At 42.2% G+C, this 24,729-nt stretch overlaps 1 protein-coding gene across 10 annotated transcripts in view; it reads right to left on the reverse strand.

Annotated features, from left to right (window-relative positions):
• Positions 1–276: 276 nt before the first annotated feature.
• Positions 277–24,729, reverse strand: part of elavl4 (ELAV like neuron-specific RNA binding protein 4) — a 74,365-nt gene continuing 49,912 nt past the window's right edge. For 5 of the 10 annotated variants that reach the window (XM_035177474.2, XM_047343272.1, XM_047343276.1 and 2 more), the window contains 4 exons: positions 22,672–22,825; positions 9,822–10,056; positions 4,429–4,467; positions 277–1,566 (listed from right to left, as the gene is read on the reverse strand). In XM_035177474.2, the coding sequence (XP_035033365.1) occupies positions 1,239–1,566; positions 4,429–4,467; positions 9,822–10,056; positions 22,672–22,825 (756 nt within the window). In that variant the 3' untranslated portion in view covers positions 277–1,238. The remainder of the gene's footprint in view (positions 1,567–4,428; positions 4,468–9,821; positions 10,057–22,671; positions 22,826–24,729) is intronic. The other 5 variants (XM_047343273.1, XM_047343277.1, XM_047343275.1 and 2 more) reach the window with 3 other exon arrangements.

Below are 24,729 nucleotides of genomic sequence, written 5' to 3' on the forward strand. Positions count from 1 at the left end.
TTGCTTTGGGCTCTGGACTAAAAGGATGGTTAGGCCTCGGAAAGACCCCTCTCCCTTCCCTTTTGGGTATCGCTGTTGAATAATTACGCACTAGCACATATGTGAAAAATTACCAAAATCACCTGCCTCAGTTTGCATCCCTTTTCACAAAACCTTCCATCTACAAAATCGCAGCCGACTTGAATTCCCCAAAAAACAAACGACCTCTGATCCTATAAAGTACCACGGCAGAACGACAAGACAAGGTGGTGCCCCCTCCCTCCCGCCCCGGCCCCCCCTAGTTAGCCAGTCAAAATATTTTTCTCTTTTTTCAAATCCAGATTCTTGTAAAAATTCTTCAATAATTATTCTTTTAATTATCATTTATAAAAATAGATCTTCTTTCTCTTTATTTTTATCTTTTTCTAAACGCATTTTTTCAAGCAAAGAGATCTTCTCTTTGGCAACAGTGTTATTTTTTTTTCTTAAATTACTGAACGTGTCATCAGGAAAGCTAACCCATCCCCTCCCTCACCCAATCTACCTGAACCCCCGTGAGGAAAGACATTATGTTTTGTTTGCGATACAAAACAAAAACAATGTTAGAAATTCTTTTTTTTTCTACATAAGAGTTACTGGGACTGTGGAGTCCCATCTAGAATCGATAAGGGGAAGTTTTTAATACACACTAAAAATGAATGAATGGTTCACCAATTTAAAAAAGAGCCCCCTCCCTTTCACTGACAGGGAGGTATATAATACTAACGACAGTGGATCCGGATTTACAAAAAGAAAACAAATCCTGAATCAAGACAGAGAAAAGGTTTCAATCTAAAAAGGACATTCTCTTCTCTGAAATAAGGGGATACAGGGATTTGCTACTGTTTACACAGAAGAGAAAAATCATTTAACAACCACAACAAACAGAAAGAATATACAACAAAGAGAAGCCTGCATTATCACAGGAGCTTCCAAGAACGTATGAACATTTTCATCATTTCATTTTTGTAATACTTAGGCAACATTGGCTTATAGGTCCAAAGTTATAATATAAGCCATTTCTAGTTCAATTTGTTTGATGGTTTGTTGGTTGCTTTGTGTTCCGGTTGGAGTTTGAGTTTGCTGTGTTGGATGGCTGTTGTAGGGTGGTAGTGGTCGTGACTGAAGGGGCTTAGGGAAGGGGGGAGGTGAGGGGGGAGGTTGGGGGGCAATTTTGGAGCAGACAGAGTCGCGGGGCAACTGCTTCTACGTGTCAAAGTTCAGGACTTGTGTGTCTTGTTAGTCTTGAAGGAGACTTGCAAGACACGGTCGCCCAACCTGTAGCCGTTGAGACTGGCGATGGCCATGGCCGCCTCGTCGTAATTCGTCATGGTGACAAAGCCAAAGCCTTTGCACTTGTTGGTGTTGAAGTCACGGATCACCTTGACGTTGTTGACGGCGCCAAACGGCCCAAACAGCTGCCAGAGCACGCTCTCGTCAGAATCCGGGGACAGGTTGTACACAAAGATGCACCAACCGGTGCCGGTGTGCCCGGGGATGTTCATGCCCACCAGGCTGGTCATGCTGTCAATGGTGATGGGAGAGAACCTAAGAGAAGAGGCAGAGTAGGGGAATTGGAGGGAGAGCAGAAAGAAAAGGGAGAAGAAGGCACATTTTAATTGAACAGGTTAAGGCAACTCAGTGTTTATGTCTACTGCACATGAAATGGCCTCTACAGAAAGAAACCTCTACATCTTGCTTTTACCTCACAAATATTTACAATTTAAAACAGAATTCTCCTTCCACATATACAAGCTTACCATCACCAGCTTACCATCACCTGCATAAAACACTACTGTCTACAACCATAGAAAATAACACGCTTTGAGGGCTTCATCAGCTATATTTGCAATCAGAAAGTCACTAATCTCCAAGACAATATAACACAGAAATAAGGATGCATACACAAGGGGTTTGTATTGTATGTGCATGTTTGTTCATGTCTAAATGCATGGGTTTGTAATGTATGTGCATGTATGTTCATGTCTAAATGCATGGCTTTGTATGTGAGTCTCTGCTGTACCACTTAAATCTTCCTGAGCTCCTAAATCCTGAAAGGGTGACGACAGCACAGCGTATCTGTAGCGTAACTATATCTCTGCTGAAGGAGATGCAGATGAAGGTTCTGTCTTTTTGTCCTTGAGTGGCTCCTTCAGGAGCTAAATTGCAGGAAGTTGTTCAATTAAACCACTGCTAGAAATTCATCAAAGATCATGCACCAGCCTGCTAAATCTGTTCTCTTTCGCCTCATAATCGTCTCCCCTTTTCTTGTGATGCAAGAGATTTGAATCCTCAGTTGACTTCACTTAATTGCCTTTCCGCTTAAAGGAAAGGGAAAGGGAAAGTAGAAAAAAATTCCCCCCCCGTTTTAAATAAAAGGTAAATGAGATAAAAAGGTTCATTTCTTATGCCACCTCCCTCCGAGAAATGGCGACAGGCATTATTAGGTGTGCTTTAATTGAGATTTCCGCTTTGCTGCAGATTCCTTGAAAAAGGCAGCTTTCTTGAGAAAAAAGGGGGGAGGTAAGATGGAGCCAACTAAAGGGGAAAATGTAAGCACTTTACAGCCCAGTGGCATTAAGGTACAAAGTGTATTCCTCCCACTCTTCCCGCAGTCTGCAGGGTCTTCTGTTCTGGTCTATTCCAGAGCTCATGGCTCATGGCACTGATCGATTGCACAGCTTGCTATTGGGAGCCCACACCCCTCTTTCTCTCCAGCAAGTATTAACAGCAATGTACGGCAATCACTACGACCTTCCTGCATGACTTTGGTCATGCAGAGTCTGCTTCTGGCTTTTGTTGTTGCTGTGGACACTAACACAAACTCCCAGGGTGGTCATCTCAATTACTTTAAAGGACTTTTTTGATCATAAGTACCTCAGGAGTACAAGAGAAATAGATTATGGTTGTTTACATTTATCGGTATGATTGAACCAATTAGCCACAAAGTTAAAAACAACTTCTTTTCTCTAGAATCAAGCAGGTGGAATCTTAACAGACCTCGTCTAGTTGAGGCCTCGTCTGACACGCTGGGCTGTTCAGGCCTCTACTGGCCTTGATATGTATGCAAACAGGGGTATGAGAGGAGGCTTATGAGTGTGTGAGGGTTTGGAGGTTTGGAGGTTAGCTAACACTGCCACTGTGAGGGTGAGGAGATGAGTGCCCCTGTATGTATGTGCCTGTGTTTGTGTGAGTGAGTGTGTGTAGACTATGTGAGCCTACCCATCAGAGTGGGACCAAACACTAACCAATGTTAGAGGCCAGGGGTTGCATAGCAACAGTGTAGCTGACCAGACATGTATACTGTCCTTTCTAAATTCAACCACTTCCAGCTCTTAACACCTGTCTTCTCTTTCTGTTCTCTGAAAAGCTCCTCTAACTCAATGATACAATCAGGTCTGATGAATCAGACATTTTCACTATCACAAAATTATGTAAAGATGTAATTGTTAACAATACATCGCTTTTAGCTCTACCTAGATTCTGAAGTCCTGTGTTTCAAAAACTTACAGGCTAAGAGAACATTTCTCATCAGCTAAAACTCTGTGTTTGAGGAGCTAAGCTAACTTGAGATGGTGTCCCTTGTGCACGCAACATGCAGGATGCCACTGTCAACGCATGAAACATCTATCACCACAGTGACTGCTGCTCTGGGTTATGTAACACCTATGTTAGCAAGAAAAGCAAAATGAAACATGAAGGCGATAGGAAGGAGTTCGAGCAGAGCAGTGCCAAAGCTGGAGCTGTCTGCAGTGAAACAGCATTTCCTGTTTCCAGCAGGGATCCAGGTTCATCCAGCCTCATCCAAAGTCCAAGTCAAAGCTAATCTCAGCTCGTGCTGCCACACAATTAGGGCAATATGTACTTTTGTTCTGACTTCCACTTAACAAATGTAGGTCTATCACACATAGCTGATAGTGGATGTACAAAGGTCTTAGTCTTATGACATTGTAAGGAATAATGCACAAAATGAATGTGACACATTTAAAATGTTGCTTTGAAGGAGAGACTGTAACTGTGGAGTGACAAGGCAGGAGAACCTGAATCCAGTAGAAAACAACACACCTAGAAATCAGGAGTTGTACACCAGAGAACAAAATCCATTCAGTACACGGAAAAAACACCAGCACTTGTCATAATCAAAACAAAGCAAATTCATCACCACTGAAAACAAAGACTGGTTGTTTTCTGCTTTTTTCACACTGTTGGTGGGGTTTTAAAACCAACTCAAGCTGACGAGGAAAAAAACCAAACAAATCAAACAACCAAAAATGCAGCTGACCTTTAACGGATTGTTAAACGCAAAGTGACTGCAAAAAATACAACGAAACATAAACTAAAAAAAGAGAAAGAAGAAAAAAAGGATTGAGTCAACATGGACATCTGGCATTGGGTGAAGTTTTTAATTACCTCTTTACGCCATAGGCCATATTAAGCAAATTGTCCAGCCTGTAAAGAGAAGGAGGGTTCTGGGGTTAATGGTGGGCAGATGGTCGACTCACTCAATGGAACTAATGTTAAGTCCCTCTAGGAACTGCATGGTCCTCCTCACTCAAGAACAAACAAACCCATCTACAGTTGGCCCATTACACTGAGGAGCCCCACCAGGAGATGCTATCATTAGTTAATTAATCTACAGTACCATCGGCACTTGCCCAGTCGGCTGCTGCGCTATTTCACAGGTTTCAGCGTAGCCCTGCACTAGCTAATGCAAGAGCAGAGTGCTACGGTCATTACTGTAGGTGGAATGGTGTAATTGTTTTACAAGACTGCGGCAGTGGACTGGTCACAGTTCAATATTACAGTCACATGCAGAGCACTAATGGTGGCAGGGCTGGATTGTAGCATGGCACTCGGCAATACCAGAATACTAGGCTAGCCACAGTGCTACGCTGTGGCATGTCATTGCCTTACTCTTTTACGTTACGTTATGAAATTGCATGTGGGTATCCATACAATTTTTCGCCACCACATTTGATGGCTTAATCAAAGATGAATCATAAACTTTGGTCTTGATTGTGTTAACTCAATTGAGAGAACACCAGAGATGACAGGAAATGATCCAGAGTTCTGTCAGTGTAATGGTTTGGCATTTGAATGATGGTGAGCGAGAGAGGTGATGACGATTGAGTATGTTCACTATGACGTGGACCGACAACAACCAAAAAGTCACAAGTGAACATTAAACTAGCCATGGAATTGTGAACGTCTGTCTGGTTGGGGTCAATCTGTTGAGTGTTAGCAGTTTAGGTGAAATGGTTAAAATGATGTCCTCGAACGGTTAGTTTTTGGGAAATGTTCTGGTGTCATAATAACTTCAGCTTGTGAGCTACAGGCATCGCTGTCAGCTGAGGATAACTAGAGTGTGTGTGTGTGTGTGTGTGTTTGTAAGCCAGGCTGCAGAAACCTGTGGGCCGTACGAAATGTTGGCCCATTTGGATGGACGCAGTCTGCTTGGTGACTCAATGACCTTCATTCCTCACTTGGGTCTGGCCTGTCTCATGTCTTATTAACTCCTCTGGCCTAATGGACAGGGGCCACGGCTTATTGACTAACAGCTGGCTGCTGACGCTTGGTTCCTCTTGAAAACACCATAAACTCTCTGACTTTGACTCGACTGTCAGGTTTGTTTCTCCCTGTCTCTTCCAGTCAACCAGCCTTTGCTTTCCTGCAACAAGATGGCTTCATAGTATTTACCAAAACCTTTTAAGTGAGTATTTAAGTTCATCATTTGATTGCAATTAAGGCAGCAAGTAGGTTTTAGTCAGCTTGTAGAAAAAACAACTTTCCGAGTAATGACTGTAATAATTATTATAGTTATCGTTTTAAATTTAATTAACATTACATGGAAGAGATAACAGATCAGCATTCTGAAGATCAGTGACAATTTAACAGTAGGATTCCAGGTAAATGATGATAAGCACCTTTATAAATTAGAAATCTTACAGAACATAAGGTATAGAGTATCAGGTTTTGGTTTATCCGTCATATTCTAATAATTCTAACACTGAAATCCCCACATTAAAGTCAGCAGAGTTGATCTCTCTGAGGATTTTTTACATGTAAAGTAAACTTTTTTAATACATTGTAGGTCTACTATTTTTATCTGGGTTCAAAAGTGCATCTGCATTGTAGCGCTCGTCTTTCTCAACAAAAGCAAAGAAGTGCACACGTACAAAAGCACCTAAGACAACATAAAAAAGCAGAGGAACGGATATATAGAATCATTAAAGCAGTAATTAGCCCATTATGTCGAAGGGAACAAGCAGACTGCTTTGTGGGTAAATGAGTCAATTGGAGAGGAGGCTCAGAGGAGAGTCGCTCCAGGCCCAGAAGCACTAAGACATCTGCTGGCTGCCGGGCCGTTGGGCCACAACAAAACAACCTGCTGCTAACACACTGTCTCCCTCTCTCTCTCTCCGTCCCTTTTCTTTCTCACACATGTACGGATGCACACTGATTCCAGCTCGCCACGCAAACACTCTGCCAGCTTTTCACACTGCCTCTCCGAGCTCAATATAAACAATGGGGCTTTTGTGCTTCCCTCTGAATGCATGTTAATGGAGGAATGGGCGTTTTTTTGTCTTTTCTTTGTCAAAACAAAAATCGGTTTAATTAAAATTGGCTCCTGCCCTGGATATAATAAGGCTAATTTGCTAATTAGAACCATTAGTTAACGACGGAGGATCGGAAATGAGCGAGGATCTAGGGCTCGGTGTATTGGGCTTCACTCGATTATGTTTGCCATCTTGGATACGGACCATAAAAGCATTTTATACACTTACTTGCGTTAGAGCGTGCATGTGTGATTCACTCGAGGAGGATTGATGTAATGACAACTGTAGTTGGATTGTTCTGTATTCTTCCTCATCTCTTTTTTAATTTAGGCTTTACATATGTACATATCTGCCCTTAAGAATGAGAAGGAAGTATTAGCTGGCATTTAAAGTTGATCACTATAGATAAACAACATTTTAGCTTTAACTTGTCTCATCAAGGTGTTCACAGTGGAATGGGTTTAACAGAATACTTTGCTATAAGACTTAAAAAATGCCCTTTTTCACGGTTGTCCTTAGAAGATCGAGAAAAAAAGGCGGCCTGTGCATATCGAACACGTGTCTAACTTCTAAAGTGTTGCGGTTTCAGTGGAGGACTTGGGAGCAGAGAGCAGGAGCAAAAGGGACACAGTGAGGTAGTGTCCTGTGGTTGTGGGTTGTGATGAGAAGCGACAGCTCTCCTGCGGAGCCTGTAAATTGGCTTGGCGTATCACAGACACACAGCCACGCTACATCGCTCAGGTGTCACACCAGGGAAGCTGCTCCAGAAGAAAAATACCTTCCAAGCTCTGACTTTGATGGAGAGTAAACAGCACGACTGGCTTACTGTTATTGAAAGAGAGAGGAAATTGTATAAGCACACACTCTGCTTTCAATTCTTAAACATTCTTGCTGGGTTGGAGGATGGAGCATAATATTGCACGTCTTGGTTTTTTCTTGTAGAGGGGAAACCTGACATGACCCCGAGAAATAAGCCCTGAAAATCTCTAGTTTTATAAAACATTTGAACTAAACAAAGGGCTGTTTGTGTCATAAGGGAGTGACAGGAAATGAACAGGTAGGATGTCATATATACAGATACTGTATATATAAAGTTAAGTGATGGATTGGTGTAGAGATAACTGACCTGGGCAAAAAACGTCTTTCATGTTTCATAATCACTCAATACAATTAAGATCAATTAAAATCGTCATTTCTTTTAATTTGACCTTTGTCGGATTAATGACATAAGCCTAAATCTTCCAGGGACCTATTCAGTATTTAATACAGTAAATTACATCTGAATGTGAATTTAGAATGACAATGTGTCAAACTACAACACTATACTACGACATTATGGTTCATTGTATCAATATGATTATATTTGGCAGGATCCGGGCTTTAAAGTCAAAATGAAAAATACTACATATTAAATAAAGTGGATTGTTTTTGTTTTACAAAATGTATTTCCAAGCTCATATTTTTGCCCAGGCCTCACGGGGTGAGGGGGATATTCTGGGACATTATCGGCACCATGACAACATGACAACATGATGAAATGAGGGTGAATACATATTTGTGAATGACAGAACCCCACAGTCTCTTATGAACAGTTCCTCTCTGATCTGCGTGGACCCACACGGGGCTCACATCGCCTGATTTACTGACACCTGCACCAGGTGCAGAGCTCACACCTGCTGCTTTAAAAAGGGAACGAATTAGTCGAATGTGAATGTTCACAGGAGAAAAGTAGCGTTATTGCTGACACATAGACGCTGCTGTGACTCATGCTCGCGAAGTGTAGGCGTTAACATCCCCTGTTCGAAAACTGCAAATTACATTTGGTGCAAACATTTTCCAAATTAGAAGGTTGTTTAGAACAGACGGGTTTCCTTCATCAAAATGCATTTATTGTCATGTTAACCAAGACTAATTGCCTTCGAGTTTAAGACCTGATGACTCATATCAGTAAATTTTACCCGTAAGACTTAAATTTCTCATATTCACGCAAGAATTAGAAACAGCAAAATTTCATGGAATCATACCAAACATAATAGTTTTTTTGGCATCCAGTTTTCAAATGTCAGTTATTCAATAAATCATACCACTCTATACTTGTTTGGAAGTTTGCTGGCAAATACATATGACTTGCTTTCCATTATTTATCATTTAGACACATTAATCTGGAGATTCACAACCTTTTGGGCAGAAATTACCCTGTGACCCAATTCTCATTGTTAATCTCATTGTGTCTAAGGCACCTTGTGTTTCTTTTAGTTTCATCATAATGTCTCTGGATTCGATTTTGGTAAATAGGAGGAGCCGGTGGGTTTAGTAAGTTTATCTCCCTAAATTCCTGGTTAAAATGTTCCCTCTAAATGTTACTCAACAGAGGATAGTGGTCCAGGTTAATGTAACAACATTATAGGTTGTTGTTATAGTCATCACTTTTAATTATTTTAACTTAATTTCCCAGAAGTTGTTTGTTTTCCATCTTTTTATGGCTTGAATTACTATTTTACCCTGCCATCGCTATGGAGAGAGGAAGAGATTCAGGTAGAGATGCAGTTCAGAGCTGCAGCAGATTCAAAATGTTTCACTCCTGCAATTGTGAACAAAACACGTTACCAAAGGTTAACTGTTCTAAATTGTACCAAGAAACAGAAAGTGATTTCATTTGAGCTGCAGATTGCATCATCCATTTCCTGAACGGCATAAACCTAATCTTCTCTCAGCGCACACAAGTCTCTCAACAAAATCCACCTTAGAAGTCGAATTGTACTTCTCAGTTTTCTTTTATGTATCTAAGCTTGGAACTTTTTATCAAAGAACCAACAGTATTTGTTACGATCAATTTTTTATACTTATAGTTCTTGTCATCAAAACCTTAGAAATGCACCATTTGCTGCTCACATTTCTACTCTTCTAGAACCAGGAACAGCCGAAATAGCTCGTCCATGACTAAGCTGCGAATAATGTTTTCATATTGACAGTTCAGTGAATTTCTTTAGAAATTTCTAGACAGAACAGTCAATCACATCACACTACTTAAGAATTTTGAAGGGGTTCACAAAATTAATGAGGCCTTAAAACTGATCAACTGCAAAGGTTGGGAAACTCCATCTTAACGGCACCATTAAAACAGTATATTCTGGCGTAACTCTTCATCCTCTGACTATTCGACTGGAAACTGCTCCCACCCCATCCCATCTCCTCTTTGTCCCACCTCCTCCATGGTTCATGACCATGTCCCGCCCCAGTACTCACCTGAACCTCTGAGCCTGGTGGTGGAGGGGCCCTGGGTATCGGCGATTGGGGGACTGGTAGAGTTGTGAGAGCAGGGCTTGACTGGTCTTCTGGCTGGGGTTGTTGGCGAACTTGACTGTGATGGGCTCGGCAGCACCCGATGGCTTCTGTCCGTTCAGGCCCTTGATGGCCTCCTCAGCCTCTATCCTCTTATCAAAGCGGATGAATCCGACACCTCGGGAGCCGCCTGCGGGGCCAGCAGATCACAAACAAACGGGCCACCTTTTACTTTAAGGCTTAGATGGAACATGAACAGTCTGTACATACAGTATGTTCAGTATGTTTGGCTCCATTTCTTTCATGTTTTCCTGGTCTAACGCTGTTAAAAATGTGTGTCAGTTTTGGGTCTAGCCTGGTTTGTTTTCTCTCGAGCTTAGACGGGTTCAGACAGAAATTTCTAGTGTGCATATATTACAGATCTCCTGTGAAAGAGACTGAAATTAAACTCCAAATGCAATAAAGATCAAGTTCTTTTATGACTCTTATTTCTTTTCATTCATTTAACCCTTTTTTTCTTGACCCTCACCCGGGCGTCTGTTTAAATCCACAGTCCATTTTTTCCTTCAAGCTTGCTCCAGTCACAGTCGGCCATACACACACTCTTCATGCATTGTGTCTGTGACATTTGAGCCGTTACCTTGGAGATATTTTTTGACTGCCACCTGAGAGGAACATTTAGAGATGTGCTTCCTCGGAGGTCCTTTATTGTTGTCTGTGAAAACTCTGTGTGCATTTTTTACTTTATATCTATATATATGTGTGTGTGTGTGTGTGTGTGTGTATTTTTTGTCCGCGTGCACTATCTATTAACGGATGCTGTGCCTTGTTTTAATGAGGCTGCCTAGATGGCCCAGAGGATGCTTGCTCAGTGACAGCAGCACTCTGCCGAAGAGACTATTTACATAACAGTGTGTGCGCACACAGGCATGTCTGTGTGACTGAGACTGAATAAAAGAGAGGCAGTGAGAAAGAGGGGAATTTTGTGTTTGAGCATCATTGTGTGCAGTCTCTGTCTCACACATAAAAAGCCCTCCTTATTGTTATTCCACATTCTTGTACATGCCGTCGCCTCTTCCCATCGTTTTTTTTTTACTTCCTGCACTCGCTTGCCTGAATTCTTGTTTGGAGAAGCACCTTGGCCATCTCACTTCCCCTTTTGTTCTCGTTTTCCCTCCAGGACTCAGGCACCACAAGGTTATTTACTTTACAGCCAAGTTGCAACATAAAAAGGCACTCTCTGGAAACCAATGATTTATGAAGAAATGTCTTATATCTCCTTAAAGCTGCAGTCTTGGCACACAGTTATTTTAGGCTAGGCTTATTATATTTTTCTTCTTTTTGTTCCTGTATGTTGATTTAAAAAAAGTCCGGGCCCAATTCTCACAAATGCAGACTTCAGCAGGAGATGGTCTAGTTCAGACCCGTCACAACAAAATGTCTGGACATCGGCCCTTATCACCAATAGCTCTCGAATCTCATTGTCTTTTCAAGTTGACATCACCACTGGTATCTTCTTTGTGTATGACTCCTCTTTTTCATCTGTTGTCATCAACACACCCATTTGCTTGCTGTGAATTTCAGGGCATTTTCCTGCTGTACTCTCACATGAGCTCACTCTCACATTTCCTGGACATTTGACTGGGGGGGTTGGCAGGAAAAGTTCTGGAAAACATCTGGAGTAAGTGACTCGGACATTTGCGTTTTCAGGAAAAGATTTCAGGAAAATGTCTGGACTTCACATGTCTGAAAGCAGCTTTATTTCCATTTTCTCTGCAATTTTTTACCTTTCAAACACTGAAGACCTTTTCTAAGCCATCAAAAAAAAAGATTATGCAACTTTTTAGGTTTTTGTGTGTAGTAAGATATCAAAAAACTAAAACCACATTATCCGTCAGTTTTACATTGCACCTAAGAAACTTGGACACAGCTTTAACTTATTTCCCACGCTGACCACACAGCCGCTGCTGTGCACGGAGCTGAACAACAGCATTTTTACGCCTGTTGGATCCTCTCATTAACTTCTATTAAGTCTAAATTATTCTGTTTGATTCTAATGTTTTTTTTTATCCTTTCTTGCTCCTTCTCCCCTGACAGACGTTCAGTTTCCCTCCCTCACTTCCTCTTGTGCCAGCTTCTGTACCTGTACATTTTAATTAGCTTGTCAGAAGCAGAAAAATAACAATCCTAATGGGATCTTACCAGTGCAAACAACCACCAGTGCTGTTCCTGTGAATTTACTCATTTATAACTGTATTTATCATGAATGTGAGGTATAACTGCAGTCTCTGCTTGGGGAGGGCTGTTTGGGAGCTGCAGTTTAGTGAGTCACTGGTAATGGGCATTTGTATTTCTTAATTTAAAGTAAATTTAGTAAGCATTAAAACTAGGTCACGCTCCACCTTGATGACTGGAACATGCACAATTTCACAACATTCGTCTGCTGTAAAGACACGCGGTGACTCCAAGAGCCTTGCTCAAGGACACCTCAGCAGTAGTTAAGGAGAAGGAGGGCATCGCTCATTCACTTTCTCCTCGAGACGGAGGAGAGGAGAGGAGGAGAGGAGAGGACTGTATTTGTCTTTAATCCTCACACTTGTTTGGCCTTGAGCTGCTCCTAAGCTGGTTCTGGCTGGAGGGCCTCTAGACAAATGCTTGGCATACAGATGAAGGCACGGCACAAGCTCACACGTACACACACGCAAGCGCACACACACACACACACGCACACGCACACGCACACATACTTAAGTGATGACTTGAAGAGGTGCTATTGAGAATGAAGTGTGAAAAGAGGAGTAGAGATGTCCATGACCGTTTGCAATCGTCCGTGTCTGATTGCAAATGGAGTGCGTATGTGTGTGTGAGAGAGACTGAACCTTTTTATGTGTGCAGTTTTGTTTAACTGTGAAACAGCCACTCTTGCCCTTGACAATACAATAGCACCGTAAGGAGGTGAGACAGGTAAGGAGCCAATTGACCCTATCACCGGTAATTCTGGTAAACAATGAATGTGTGTGTGCATGCGCCACTGCAGTCCTCTCCTATTTGCATCCACCTTGTCCGTTTGTCTATAGGTTACTGTAACAAGTTCACAATGCCACAGTCTGGGGAAGTAATGTAATCCACTTGCAGAAGATTTCAAACTTGGACAGGGAGTAAGCCTCGACTGGAGGCATGAACAGGTTCAGGTAGTAAAAGAGAACTGATTTTCTTTGGCCTGGATACAGCTGAGTGAAGTCGACCCTCAGTCACAGTTCAGTGTTGTGCTGTGAAACTCTCTGTACTCTGTTTAGTGTCACTAGAGAGGAGGACATGGATCAGTGGGACTTTGCAGGAGAAATCTGTGATGGTGGTGTGAAATGTGCATTAACTGTTCTGAAGCCATAACGTTTGTGATACGATGAACCCAAACAGCACTCCTCAACATCAGTTGATATTACTACACTGTTCTGCTCTGTTTTGTCTTGTCTTCTGCTTTGCACACTTGGCTCTGTTTTTATAAAATCATGTGAAAAAACGTTAAATAATTCCTGCACAAGCAGGGTATATTGCTTTCACCCCCGTCTCTCTCTGTGTGTATGTGTACAAAATTACATATGAAGAGATTTTTACCAAACTTGGAATTCTACTTGGAAGAACATCACCAGATGATTAACTTGATTAAACACATTTTCCTCCAAGATCTTAGAGGAAGATCAGATTTTGATCAGAAAATGATTCCCCATGATTTGACATTATTTAGTGACATAATGAAGAAGTCAGAAAAACGTGGTAGTAATGGTATTATCATGGCGTCATTATCATTATGAAGTCAGACAATGACTTAATATATTGACTTTATTATATTTACCGGCAAATTACATCATTATGAAATGGCAGTAAGCATTTCCTGATTGAGGTCTATATAGTTCAAATACAGGCTATACATCACCCCTCCAATGCTTTTCATTATTCTTTAGCTTTTACATGAGCCTACAGGGGGAAGTGATGAGCCTCATAATTCTCATAATCCCTATAATTCCTCACATTACACCTAAAGCTCAATGTGTCTTTATACCACATAGTCCGTCTCTTAATACGTTCTGAATTCCACATCTTGCACTCAAGTTCATTGTTTTCTACTGAAAACATAAATGGCTCGCTAATGAAAATCTTACTTTCTACTATTTAATTAGTTATGGACTAGATATTTTGCATGGTCAACATGGTCAATTTCTATTGTCATCCATTAATAGACATTGAAAAACTATAGTGAACATGTCTTGCAGCAGGACGGTGAATGTTGGATTGACTCAAGCAGGTTAATTAAGGAGCAAGTTTGGCTGATGGTGTGTTTTTAGTGTGGAGCTCTGTGAACAATTGTCAATAGGATCAGTCTGCTTATCCATTATTATTATGAAGAAAAGAACGACTTGGTCATGAAATTGAACAAATCAGTTTAAAATGAAATCATTAATCCACATGCCACTCAGCGTGAGTTCATCTGTTTTCCTGATAAACCCTGCTGCCGTAACAAACCTAGCGTATCAAACCTTGAGAAGGATTTATTCGATTTTTCTCCTGTTAAACATTACAACCAAAAACAAATTTATGAGGTGAGCTGCCAATCTTAAGGAGTCCAACCTAATGACTATGTCCTTTCAACTAGCCCCAGAAGCCTGGGTCTACTTATCAACCGCCAGCCAGCCATACAGGCGACATTAGAGCACAATGTACTTACTAAGGTACAGCAATCTGTCTTTCTCACTCTCTCTTCTTCTTCTCACTCCCTCTCTCACTCTCCCTAACCTCCACAGTAATCAACAGCGGCTTATGTAACTCTCTCTACCTGGGCTTATCTCTCTCTGACACACACCGACAGGCACATTGGCTGCCTTACTAATAACACGCTACCTCAATCTGGGGAGGGAGGGGTGGTGCGGAAGGAGGTAGAGGTTGGGGAGGGGGGGGATGAAAAGCCAGTGCTGGGGGGGAGGGGAGGGAGGGCAAGGCAGGAATGAAAAGGAGAAAGGGAAAGAGAGAGAAGTGAGGAGCGAGGCAGGAAAGGACAAAAGGAGAGAAGGTGATAGGGGATAATGTTAGGAGGTGACAGTAACAGGATGGTGATGAAAGGAAACAGTGCTATTCTTGCTTGCCTCTGCCCAAACAAAGCCACTCTTTCTCTAAAACCCAGTATCATTTCCCCAAACACTGACTGACTGACAGAGCGAAGTGACTGCTCGTCTGAGGGAGCAGAGGAGAGGTGAGAAACCTGGCTGCAGTGGAACTAAACTCACACATGCACGCACACTCCTTCTTTTCCCTTTTCTTTCCCCTTTCACAAGCACACACAGTTTATTCATCCAGTGCACTGTATTCTTGTAAGCAGCCCCATACACTCAGTGTACATAGGCAAAAAAATGTCTTCACGTTTCATCTCTCGTCCTTTTTATCTTTTATTTCTGGAGCTACATTGTGCCAACTGTGTGAAATGATTAGACTTGCCTTTCCAAAAAGATTTATAATATGGCAGAGGCAGAAAGAAACGCTCTTCCTGCTGTCTTTTAATTAGAGGCGGGAAAAAAAATTCAATGTCCTTGTTTTAAGTAACATCAGTGTGCCTGGGTACAGATGGCGTTTGAAAAAGCAGCAAGAGGAGAGACGCAGGGACTTTGAAGAGTGGAGGTGCCCTGTGCTTTAGCCTCTGTCAGAGTAGAGTTTCAACCATCTGTCTGGTGTGTGTGTGCTCACGTAACGATGTGCATATCTGTACGTGGCGGTGTCTGCGTGTGTGTGTTGGCTACCACAGAGACGGTATGTGCACTATATAGATTACAGGGGAAACGATGGCTGGAGTCAACGCTGCAGTCATCCCACCTAGTGGGTGCAGCTCTCCGCTTGTATTACCTTGACCGTTCTGTTCTCCACCGCTGGACAGGTGGAGAACAGGGAGTCAGTGTGGTGTCAGTCTGAAGGGGAACATCCATTATTCAAGTCAAGAGAAGCGGAGCGTACCAACTGTACGGAAAAGGGGTAATTCCTTTGAGAAAAAACTTGTGTTGTTGAAATTCACAAGCACACCGTGAAAACATTAATGGTCCGAATACAAGAAGAACACAAAAATCAAACCATAAAACCCTGAAAGGAGACGTCTGGTGGCTGTTTGTCATTATATTGTATTAGAAAAGTGGAGCCCTGTGAAAAGGTTTCTCCCTGTCCTTGAAATGCATGTTGTTTTGGTATTTTTGTACCAGCGCAGCAGGCAGGTTGGCACAGAGGTGAAAGGAGAGGTAGAGAGAGACCAGAGCTCCATGCAGATGAGGCTGCACAGTGACATGTTGGACTTAAGGTGAAAATGGGCTTTGATAGTGCATTGAATGCAGATCGTAGAAATTGTTTTTTAATTTGATTTCACCAGTAAGCGGAAATTAAATGCATGATGGAAATGTGCAGCAACAGATTAAGACAAACCTCATACTAACAAACTATATTCAAAACACTATTAACACTAAGGCCTTGTCTACACTACTGTGGATCTTTTTGAATTTATATTTTTTCCCTACGTTTAAAAAAACAAACAAAATATCTCCGTCCACATGGGAACACAAAAATGACAAACATTTTAGGCCAGTAGGTGGCGATAACGTTTACATCATCGATATAGCTTCCATTGGCGTTGATTCTGGCGCATGCTCATCACACAAAGCAACAGTGGGCCTGTGCTAAGTAAGCTGTGATGTCATTGTTTCCCAAACGCTAGGTTTTACACGGATACACAGAAACAGGAGTATTTGAAAGTCTACACTTTGGAAGGCGTATGGAGAAATGTCTCTTTTAGTGACTTAAAACACTATTTGCGTGTCGAGGGGTCCAAACGCAGAATACATTTTAGTTGGATTGTTTTGCCAGTAACTCAATAAACCAGATTTTTGCTATTGTCTATGAACCACAGTTGCTACATTTATACAGCAGCTTCATCAGCTCTCCCTTTAGGTGAAATAAATCTGTACACTCATTTCAAAACTATAGGAGCAGGACGAATATGAATGACAATTCTGAAGCCTCTAAATTAAAATATTTCACATATTATATTATTCATGGTGATGCATTGTGCGCACCATATCGTGTGCAAGCAACACAACGCTACTGTAGAATAATGTCACAGACATCTATGCATCTATCTACGCCCACATGAAACTGTTCAGTTATTTTTTTGGAGACATTGAACTCGTTTTATTTGATTTCAATTTGATCATAAATGTTGAGACAATTAAAAGTAATACTCTTCTCTCTCTCTCTCGTTCTGTCATCATCTTTAATCAATCTTCATGTCCCTCTCACTCTCTCTCTTTTTCCCCTCATCTAAAAATACCGAAATACAGGGGATGGCATCTGTGTGGTTTCTGACGTTCTTTCTTCTGTTCTGACTAAAATAGCTTTGGTTCACTTTTACCCAGGGTAAGTCATGAGGCACGTAATCTTCAGACGGTTTTATTAAGCAGTGCCATTATTGTTGCATGTAAACATAATCAAAATTTTATAGCCTCCAACAGAGTTACTAACTGCAAAGTGCCTGTGTTGATCACCGAGTCCCAATAAAAACGTTATATGCATATGAACATTACACGACTGGACTCAATACCCCCAAAACAATTCAACTTTGAAAAGCACTCTGTGTGCTTAAGGCAACATATTATTGCTGCGAATTTCTGTAATGAACTTCTCAACCAGTGTGATGTTTACATAATATTGTTTGTCTTGCCTGAGATTTTATATCTGTAAGCTCCAATATACAGATGACAAATAAATAGAGTAAATACGACAAAAATGTTTGTAAAGCTTCAATCATTGATGTCTCATGGCAGCAAGACCTCAAATAAACCTTTGTTTCAAGGAGAAATATTATGCTATTTGAGTTTTTCTTTCCTAGTGTGTTTTTTTTAGTTATGTGTGTAAGAGGTTTACAAAAAAATTCTTAAAGAGACAGAAGCTAAAACCAAGTGTTTCAGACAGAGGCTGAAAGGAGGAGCTGCAGCAATGGACAGTATGTGGGAAGTGAGCATGTAAACATTTTCAAGTGATAACAAAAATGAAAGTACGTACTCGGATATGAGCATAATATGTCTCCTTGAATGCTATATTGATCAGGAACAAGTCTGCCTACCACACAACTGTAGCTTGACCACACACAACCATTCATCAGTGTTTAAAATCACCGTCTTGAGTAGAATGATGGCACAAACAACTTTCCCATCGCTACCCTCTGTTCAACACAAAGGAACCGTGACATCAGCCATTTCACAGCCCCACTGAGCAGCAATTAGGTTTCACATCTGAGTCACCATGTATGAAAGCCAAGTCGGCAGATCGATTGTATTTTCGGTCATTGATCAGGTAAGCATTGACCTCTGCTCGCACACAAGTCCAGGATGAAGAACTAGGAATAGCCAACTATCGATCCAAAGCTGTCTCTGATATCTTTTTTTCAAATTGAGGCAACCCTAAACCAGCTGCCAGAGCACGAGATCACGGCTCGGCTTCCTTCCCTGAGGGTTTGAAGAAGCAAGAAAGGCAGGAGCGGGAATCCAGCCCGCACTTTTCGCACTGATAAAGAGGCAAAATATGCTTATCCATTTAGAAGGAATCAATAGAGGGTGAGGGGACGGAGGAAGGGATGGACAGATGGAGAGATATCCTTGTCAAGTCGATGTTGTGTTCGCTCTCTGAGTCTCTGGGGTAATTTGGCAGTTTCAGTGGGTTTTGTCTCGGCTTCCTCCCACTGAATGATGCTCACAGCGATGGTTCTAAATTTCCTTTTTTGTCCTTATGAACATAAGAGTGACTGCAGAGTGCATCTTGCTGATGAGGAGGTCGTTTAGAGAACAGGCTTCATGTTCCCAGTTTAGCAGAGCAGGAGCTGGGGATCATCAGCCCATCTGCCAGTGGGCTGTGGAGAACGGCTTCCTCAACAACTTTGTGTCGCATTTCTGTTTCTATGCATTTCTGTCTGTACATCGCTCTTCTCTACAGCCTATTCAATGTGTAGACAAGGCTGTTACTTTTGTACAAAATTCGAACATTAATTGGCCCGTGAAGGACAGTCTAGGAGCTTGTGTCGTGATTCAGCAGAGGGCGCTCATTGTATGCTTGCCCTCTTGACCTATCAGTCAAATCACAAATCACAGACATCACAGCACTAAAGCATTGGCGAAGCGGCTTGTGAAAGTATCTATACACTGTATGACTGCAAAGAAACGCACTAATGTAGAGCTGTCTGTTGTCTTTGTGCAACAATGCAACTGCCTTACTCTTAAAAACAAATCTGCGGGCTGACTTGTCAGCAGAGGCGGCGGAGGCACTACAGACGAGTGGAGCGATGTCAAGTGGTCAGCCTCGACAAAGCCATGACTTTTGGAAAAAGCTACAGACCTAATATAAGCTGTAGACAATGTAAGGGTGTGTTTCAAATCAGTGTCTTGTTCAATAGAAAGACTGGATCACTAAGGAAATTGGATTTCAGGCACTGACTCACTGAATGTGGGGATACTGAGTCACCGATGACCTGCAATAAGGGACCACAAGATAATAATGTCACATCAACCACAAGTGTCCTTCAAGTCAGGAAGTCAGGAAACATTAAAGTTAATCAGTGAAATAAAAACTGTTAATATAGCTGTAGTTTCTACTCAAGAGATCATGTTCTTAGAAGTGACTGGAACAACATTATCATGAGGACATCCGATGACTCTGAATCCCAGAAGTGTACATCACTTATTGAATCATCAGGATCGAGTTTGACGCAGACCAAAAATCGGTGTGTGCCTCTTTTTCTCGCCTTCCTGTCTCTCCTTTCTTCTTCTGTACTTAAATTTTTGGCAGTCATGGGGGAGTTTTAATTTGCAGCCCGTTTCTCTCTTAATAGCAGCGAGTTTTTGTGTGTGTGTGTGTGTGTGTGTGTGTGTTTGGCACATGCGTGTATTGTCTTGTGTGTGTGTGTGTGTGCGCAGTAACTGAGTAGAAAGAGATGAGTCAGTGATGCCAGCACACTACTCTCAGGGCTCTTCTAAAGTCCTCCAGTTTTTAATCACCAGCAACTCTAACATCTAATTAATCATTAACTTTTCTCCTGCTGATCCTTCACCCTCCGGAGACACCTCGCAGAACGTTTCTCTCCCGCTCACATTATCTTTGTGTCTTTGTGTGAGCATTCAGCGTCGGTGTGAATCTTTGTGTATTTCAGTTTTGAGGCAGGTGGGTAAATAGGATAACGATTAGTGTAGTCGAGGCGCAAAGTGTGAAAACACCTCTGCTCTATGGACTCAAGTGTGTGATGACCAATAAACCTTTTTACACTGCGAGCCAGAATTGTTTGACTGCCAGGGTATATCCACCTTTAAATGAATCACAGTTAAAAAAAAAAGAGGCATGTAAATGGTGGTATTCATGTCAGAAATCAAACTAGATGGGGATTCAGAGAGTGCATACTACCACCGATGGCTTATCTAACCACGTTTAAGAAAGTTAAAATAAAATGTCCATGATCCAGGTCCGCTCCGGGATTGATGGGTTCTTTCTTGGGTCATGACCCACCTGTCTTGCTTGAGTAGTTTTTGCGTAATCCTGCTAATAAACGCCTATGAAAACATAAACTACTAGGCGGAGGTGATCTTTTATTTTTCTACCTTCCTTTAGTGTTGATATTCTCTTGGAGCCAAGTGATGTTAACGTCTGTTAACCTTCTGGGAAATCTAACAGGTGGCCAACAGAATATTTTCTAAAAGCTAATAGAAGAAAATGTTGGAAAGAAGATACATTTAGTTTTTAATTTAATTGAAGTCACTTTTTAACCTCAGACCAAAAAAGAACAAAGAAATGTGGTATTTCTAAAATTGACCAAATTAACACATGTACTAAAAGGTGTTAATTTTAATTGGTGCGCCAAATGTGATCAATTAAATGTTTGTAAAGACGGATAACCGGTAATTAGGGAGAAATGTGTGAATATTAAACCTTTGGCGACTTTAAATTAAAGGATGTGAAAAGAAGGAGGATTTGAATAAACTCCATTCATTTTCTTAATTGAGCATTTTCCTTTCATGTGGGTGTTTATATTATTCTCAGCGGTGGAAGTGAACGGCTGCAGCTCTTTACATGCTCACGAGAACACTCCACTTGAAAAGTGACCTCGCGCCAGTCAAGAATGAACGCCATAAATTATTCAGCCTCTCGTGGACGCCACCTATACTGAATGCATCAAAACCTTTGCCTTCCCGTGACCCCCCGCCTGTGTTGAGATTTGGACTTTTCCGCGTGTGTGTGGCCTGAGCTGTGGAGCTGAAAAATCTATGTTGTGCGTGTGGCTGTCTTGTTTCGTATCGGGAGTCCCCTGGGTGTAAGCAGCCAGCGTGGTGGTGTGACCTCTCTGTTAGTTTGCAGAGATAGACAGGAGCTGTTAAAACAGGCAGGCAGGAGAGGAGAGGTGCTCACTTCATCCAAATGTGTGTTTGATGAGGATGGAAATGGCCCCATTGTTTTTTTTTTTTCTACATTTCCCTCCTGCTGCCCCTCTCCCTTCACCTCCTCCCTCTGCTCATTGCCTCTCATCCTCACGTCTCTGCTCATCTCCACCCTCTTTCCCCTCCAACCTCTCTGCCTCCTCGTGTGCACTCCCTCCCCCCCTGTCTCCTTTTCTCCTCTCCTTTGTTTCCCTTTCCCCTCTCTTCTCACCCTCTCCTCTCCTCTGCTCAGTGTGTATACAGACAGGCATGCACTTCACTGCCAGCAGTGATTTATTCTGCTTAGGCAAATTAGTGTGGCTTACAGCATGCTGCTCCCTTTCTGCTTCATCAGTACACATTGCACATAACACTGGAGCAGGTTGCAGCCTGTAGGCACACACACAACCCCTGAAATGGATCTAAGAGACATGCTGGAGGGGTTCTCCTGCAACACAATGCACTGATGTGATTCATTCCTGTGTTTCTGATGTAGTGGAATGTGTAAGAGAGCGTGTATATTACGCAGCTTGTGCCTCTAATATAATCATCCTTTTTACCATGGAGGCCTCAGCTGGGGCCGTGGTCCAGAACAATCGTCTGCTGAGTTCACTCACTTAAAAAGACGCTTGGTGCGGATGGTGGGGCTGGGCCAAATTCAATTATGATATTAATAAGAACATACTCTGATCATAGACTGTATGTAAAGATGGACGACACATGTCCACTTCCTCCCACTATCCAGAAATGAAGCCACAATATCCTGGGTACGCGTGCTGCCAGAGTCTGTACAATAGCGATCAACTGTAATGAAAAGGTGAATAAATGGAAGGTCTCCTCTAACACTCCACAGGATCAACACATATAGTGTGAATAAGACATAGATGTGATGCTGCAGTAAAATGGAGTCCTACTTCACTGTTACCCCAGAGTTTCCAGGTTTACAGTTTTAGCAAAGACAAGTACGCAGGAATATGACGCACTCGACGGCCATTTTTGTTTGACTGAAGTGGGTTGCAACTTGAGCAGCGGGTAACATTTTGTTGGACTTGAGATTATTTACGGATTCTAGAAATACTTTGGTTAAATGGTTATATATTTTTTTTCTTCAAAAAAGCAGTTGGTTCTATATATGGCACATATTACTCGTGTGTTCATAGATCTAATTCTCACATGATCACACAAATGACAGACATTTGACATATCATAAGTATATACGTACTCTGTGTGTGTACGTGTGTGTGTGCGTGCATGCTTTTTTGTGCCTTCACCGTCGGCCTGATCATGAGTGTCCGTGTCACAGTGTAAAAAGAGAGGAGGTGCTGCCCCATGGATACCTGTGACCTGGTCGACGAGGATGCGGGAGGTGATGATGCGTCCGTACTGGGAGAAGAGCTGCTCCAGCTCCTTCTGGGTCATTGTCTTGGGCAGGCCGCTCACATACAGGTTGGCATCACGGATGGAGGCTGAGCTGGGTCGCGCATATGAAACCTGTGGAGAATGAAACAGAGTGTTAGGGCTCGTATGAATAAATCAAGACTTTATTAGTCAATGAAATCCCAGGGGGTTCAAATCTGAACAAGGTTACAGTGTGAGAGGGTCAGGGATTTTGTGCATGTATGTGCGTTGGATGAGGCAAGGGTGTGTGTCGTTGGATTCACCAGGAGGAAAATGTGACTATTTTCTTAGCACACCTTGCCTTGGGGATTATCGTTGTCAGGAACAGATTTAGCTGCGTAGAACACTGGAGAGATAATGCTTAAGTCGAGGCAGAGGAAACTTTGTTCCCTTGAGTCGAAACCACAGGTGTTTTATTTTGAAAGGGCAGCTCAAGTGGCCAGGGGAACAGGATTATAGGCCTTTGTCCAAAAAGCCTCTTCATTGTGTCTCTTGATTTCAAGCACTGCTCTGAGTTAAAGCATGAATGAATTACAAAGGCGAGAGTTAATGTGTTGTGGATTCAGTACATAAAATGAATTAGCAATTAGCCCAATACTAAGTAACCAAAAATATCTTTTAAGCTTTCCACCAAGCATCGTTTAGCCTTGCGAACTCTGAAGAGAGTTCATTTAGCCAGTTTAGAATATTTGTAAAACTTAAAACGTGAACTCTACAAATTAGCTATTGGAGTAAATTGTTTGTAACACTTAAGCAATTCAGCTGAAAAGTACACACACACAAAATCCATTATATTCTTGCCCTTGCAACAACGGGAGGGATGAAAAGACCTCATGTTACCACTAACCCAACTGAATTTCACTCAGTTCCTCCTCCGACTCATTTCCACACATGTCACAGACAGACAAGTAGATCTATGTAATCATTTTGTTGATAATTTGCTGATGACAACTGATCCTCGAGTTCGGTTCTGCTTCCTGAGTCGGGCTTCAGAGAAATTCGAATAACCACGTGTCTTTTTTTTGCGGCTCAAATACTGCAGGTCATTTTTACAGTTTCAGAATGGAAGCTGCAAGCAGCATCATCACAGGTCAAGCTTGTGTAGCCCATTCCAAATAGACACTGCACTCGTGTCCATCATCAAACAAACACACACAGCTTTTAATGCTACTTTGCAGCCATTCATATTCTTCTACCTGGAATATACTGTGTGTAAATGTTATGTTTAATGGGAACTGAATAACTAGTCATACTGTTGCAGTGCAGCTTCCAGCAGCAGCTCTCTACCCGTGAACCTTCACTTGACAAACGTCTTTCCCAACATCTCCATCTGCAGACCCGGTTTCACTCCAGCGCAAAGTTGTGTAAATCCCATTACGACTGCTGCTGACTGGAGCAGCTTTCCCTCGCAGTGCTTTCATTACCTCTGACATGTGGAGACAGAAGTCATCAAATAAGGTTAAAGTCAGGCAAATATGTTGGATCTGCAGTCGTATCCTGCAGCAACAGCATGGAAATCCTGCGGTGGGAGAGCGGGATCAGGGACAGCTGGCTTTCCGCATGTCTCACTTTTCTTTCACCCATCTTCCTCTTTGGCCTCTCGGCTGAGCTCCAATGTCTTCCTCTCCACATCTCCCTCCTTTTTTTGCTGCCTGGATCGTCTCCTTCTTCTTCTCTCCTTCCTTACTCACTTCCTTCCTCCCTTCCTTCCTGCGTGCCGCCTCAGTAAACCTTTCTCGCTCTTCCATACTCTGCCTCTTTTTTCCCGTCCCCTTTTTTCCTCTTTGCAGCTCTGCCTCATTTTCTCTCCTTGTCAGCCAACTCCAGATGTCTAATCCATCAACACCTCCTCAAGCTGTGAGCGGTAGTGTGTGTGTGTGTGTGTGTGTGTGTGTGTGTGTGTGTGTGTGTGTGTGTGTGTGTGTGTGTGTGTGTGTGTGTGTGTGTGTGTGTGTGTGTGTGTGTGTGTGTGTGTGTGTGTGTGTGTGTGTGTGTGC

Source organism: Hippoglossus stenolepis, chromosome 14 (assembly GCF_022539355.2).
Source record: "Hippoglossus stenolepis isolate QCI-W04-F060 chromosome 14, HSTE1.2, whole genome shotgun sequence".
NCBI classification, from domain to species: domain Eukaryota; kingdom Metazoa; phylum Chordata; class Actinopteri; order Pleuronectiformes; family Pleuronectidae; genus Hippoglossus; species Hippoglossus stenolepis.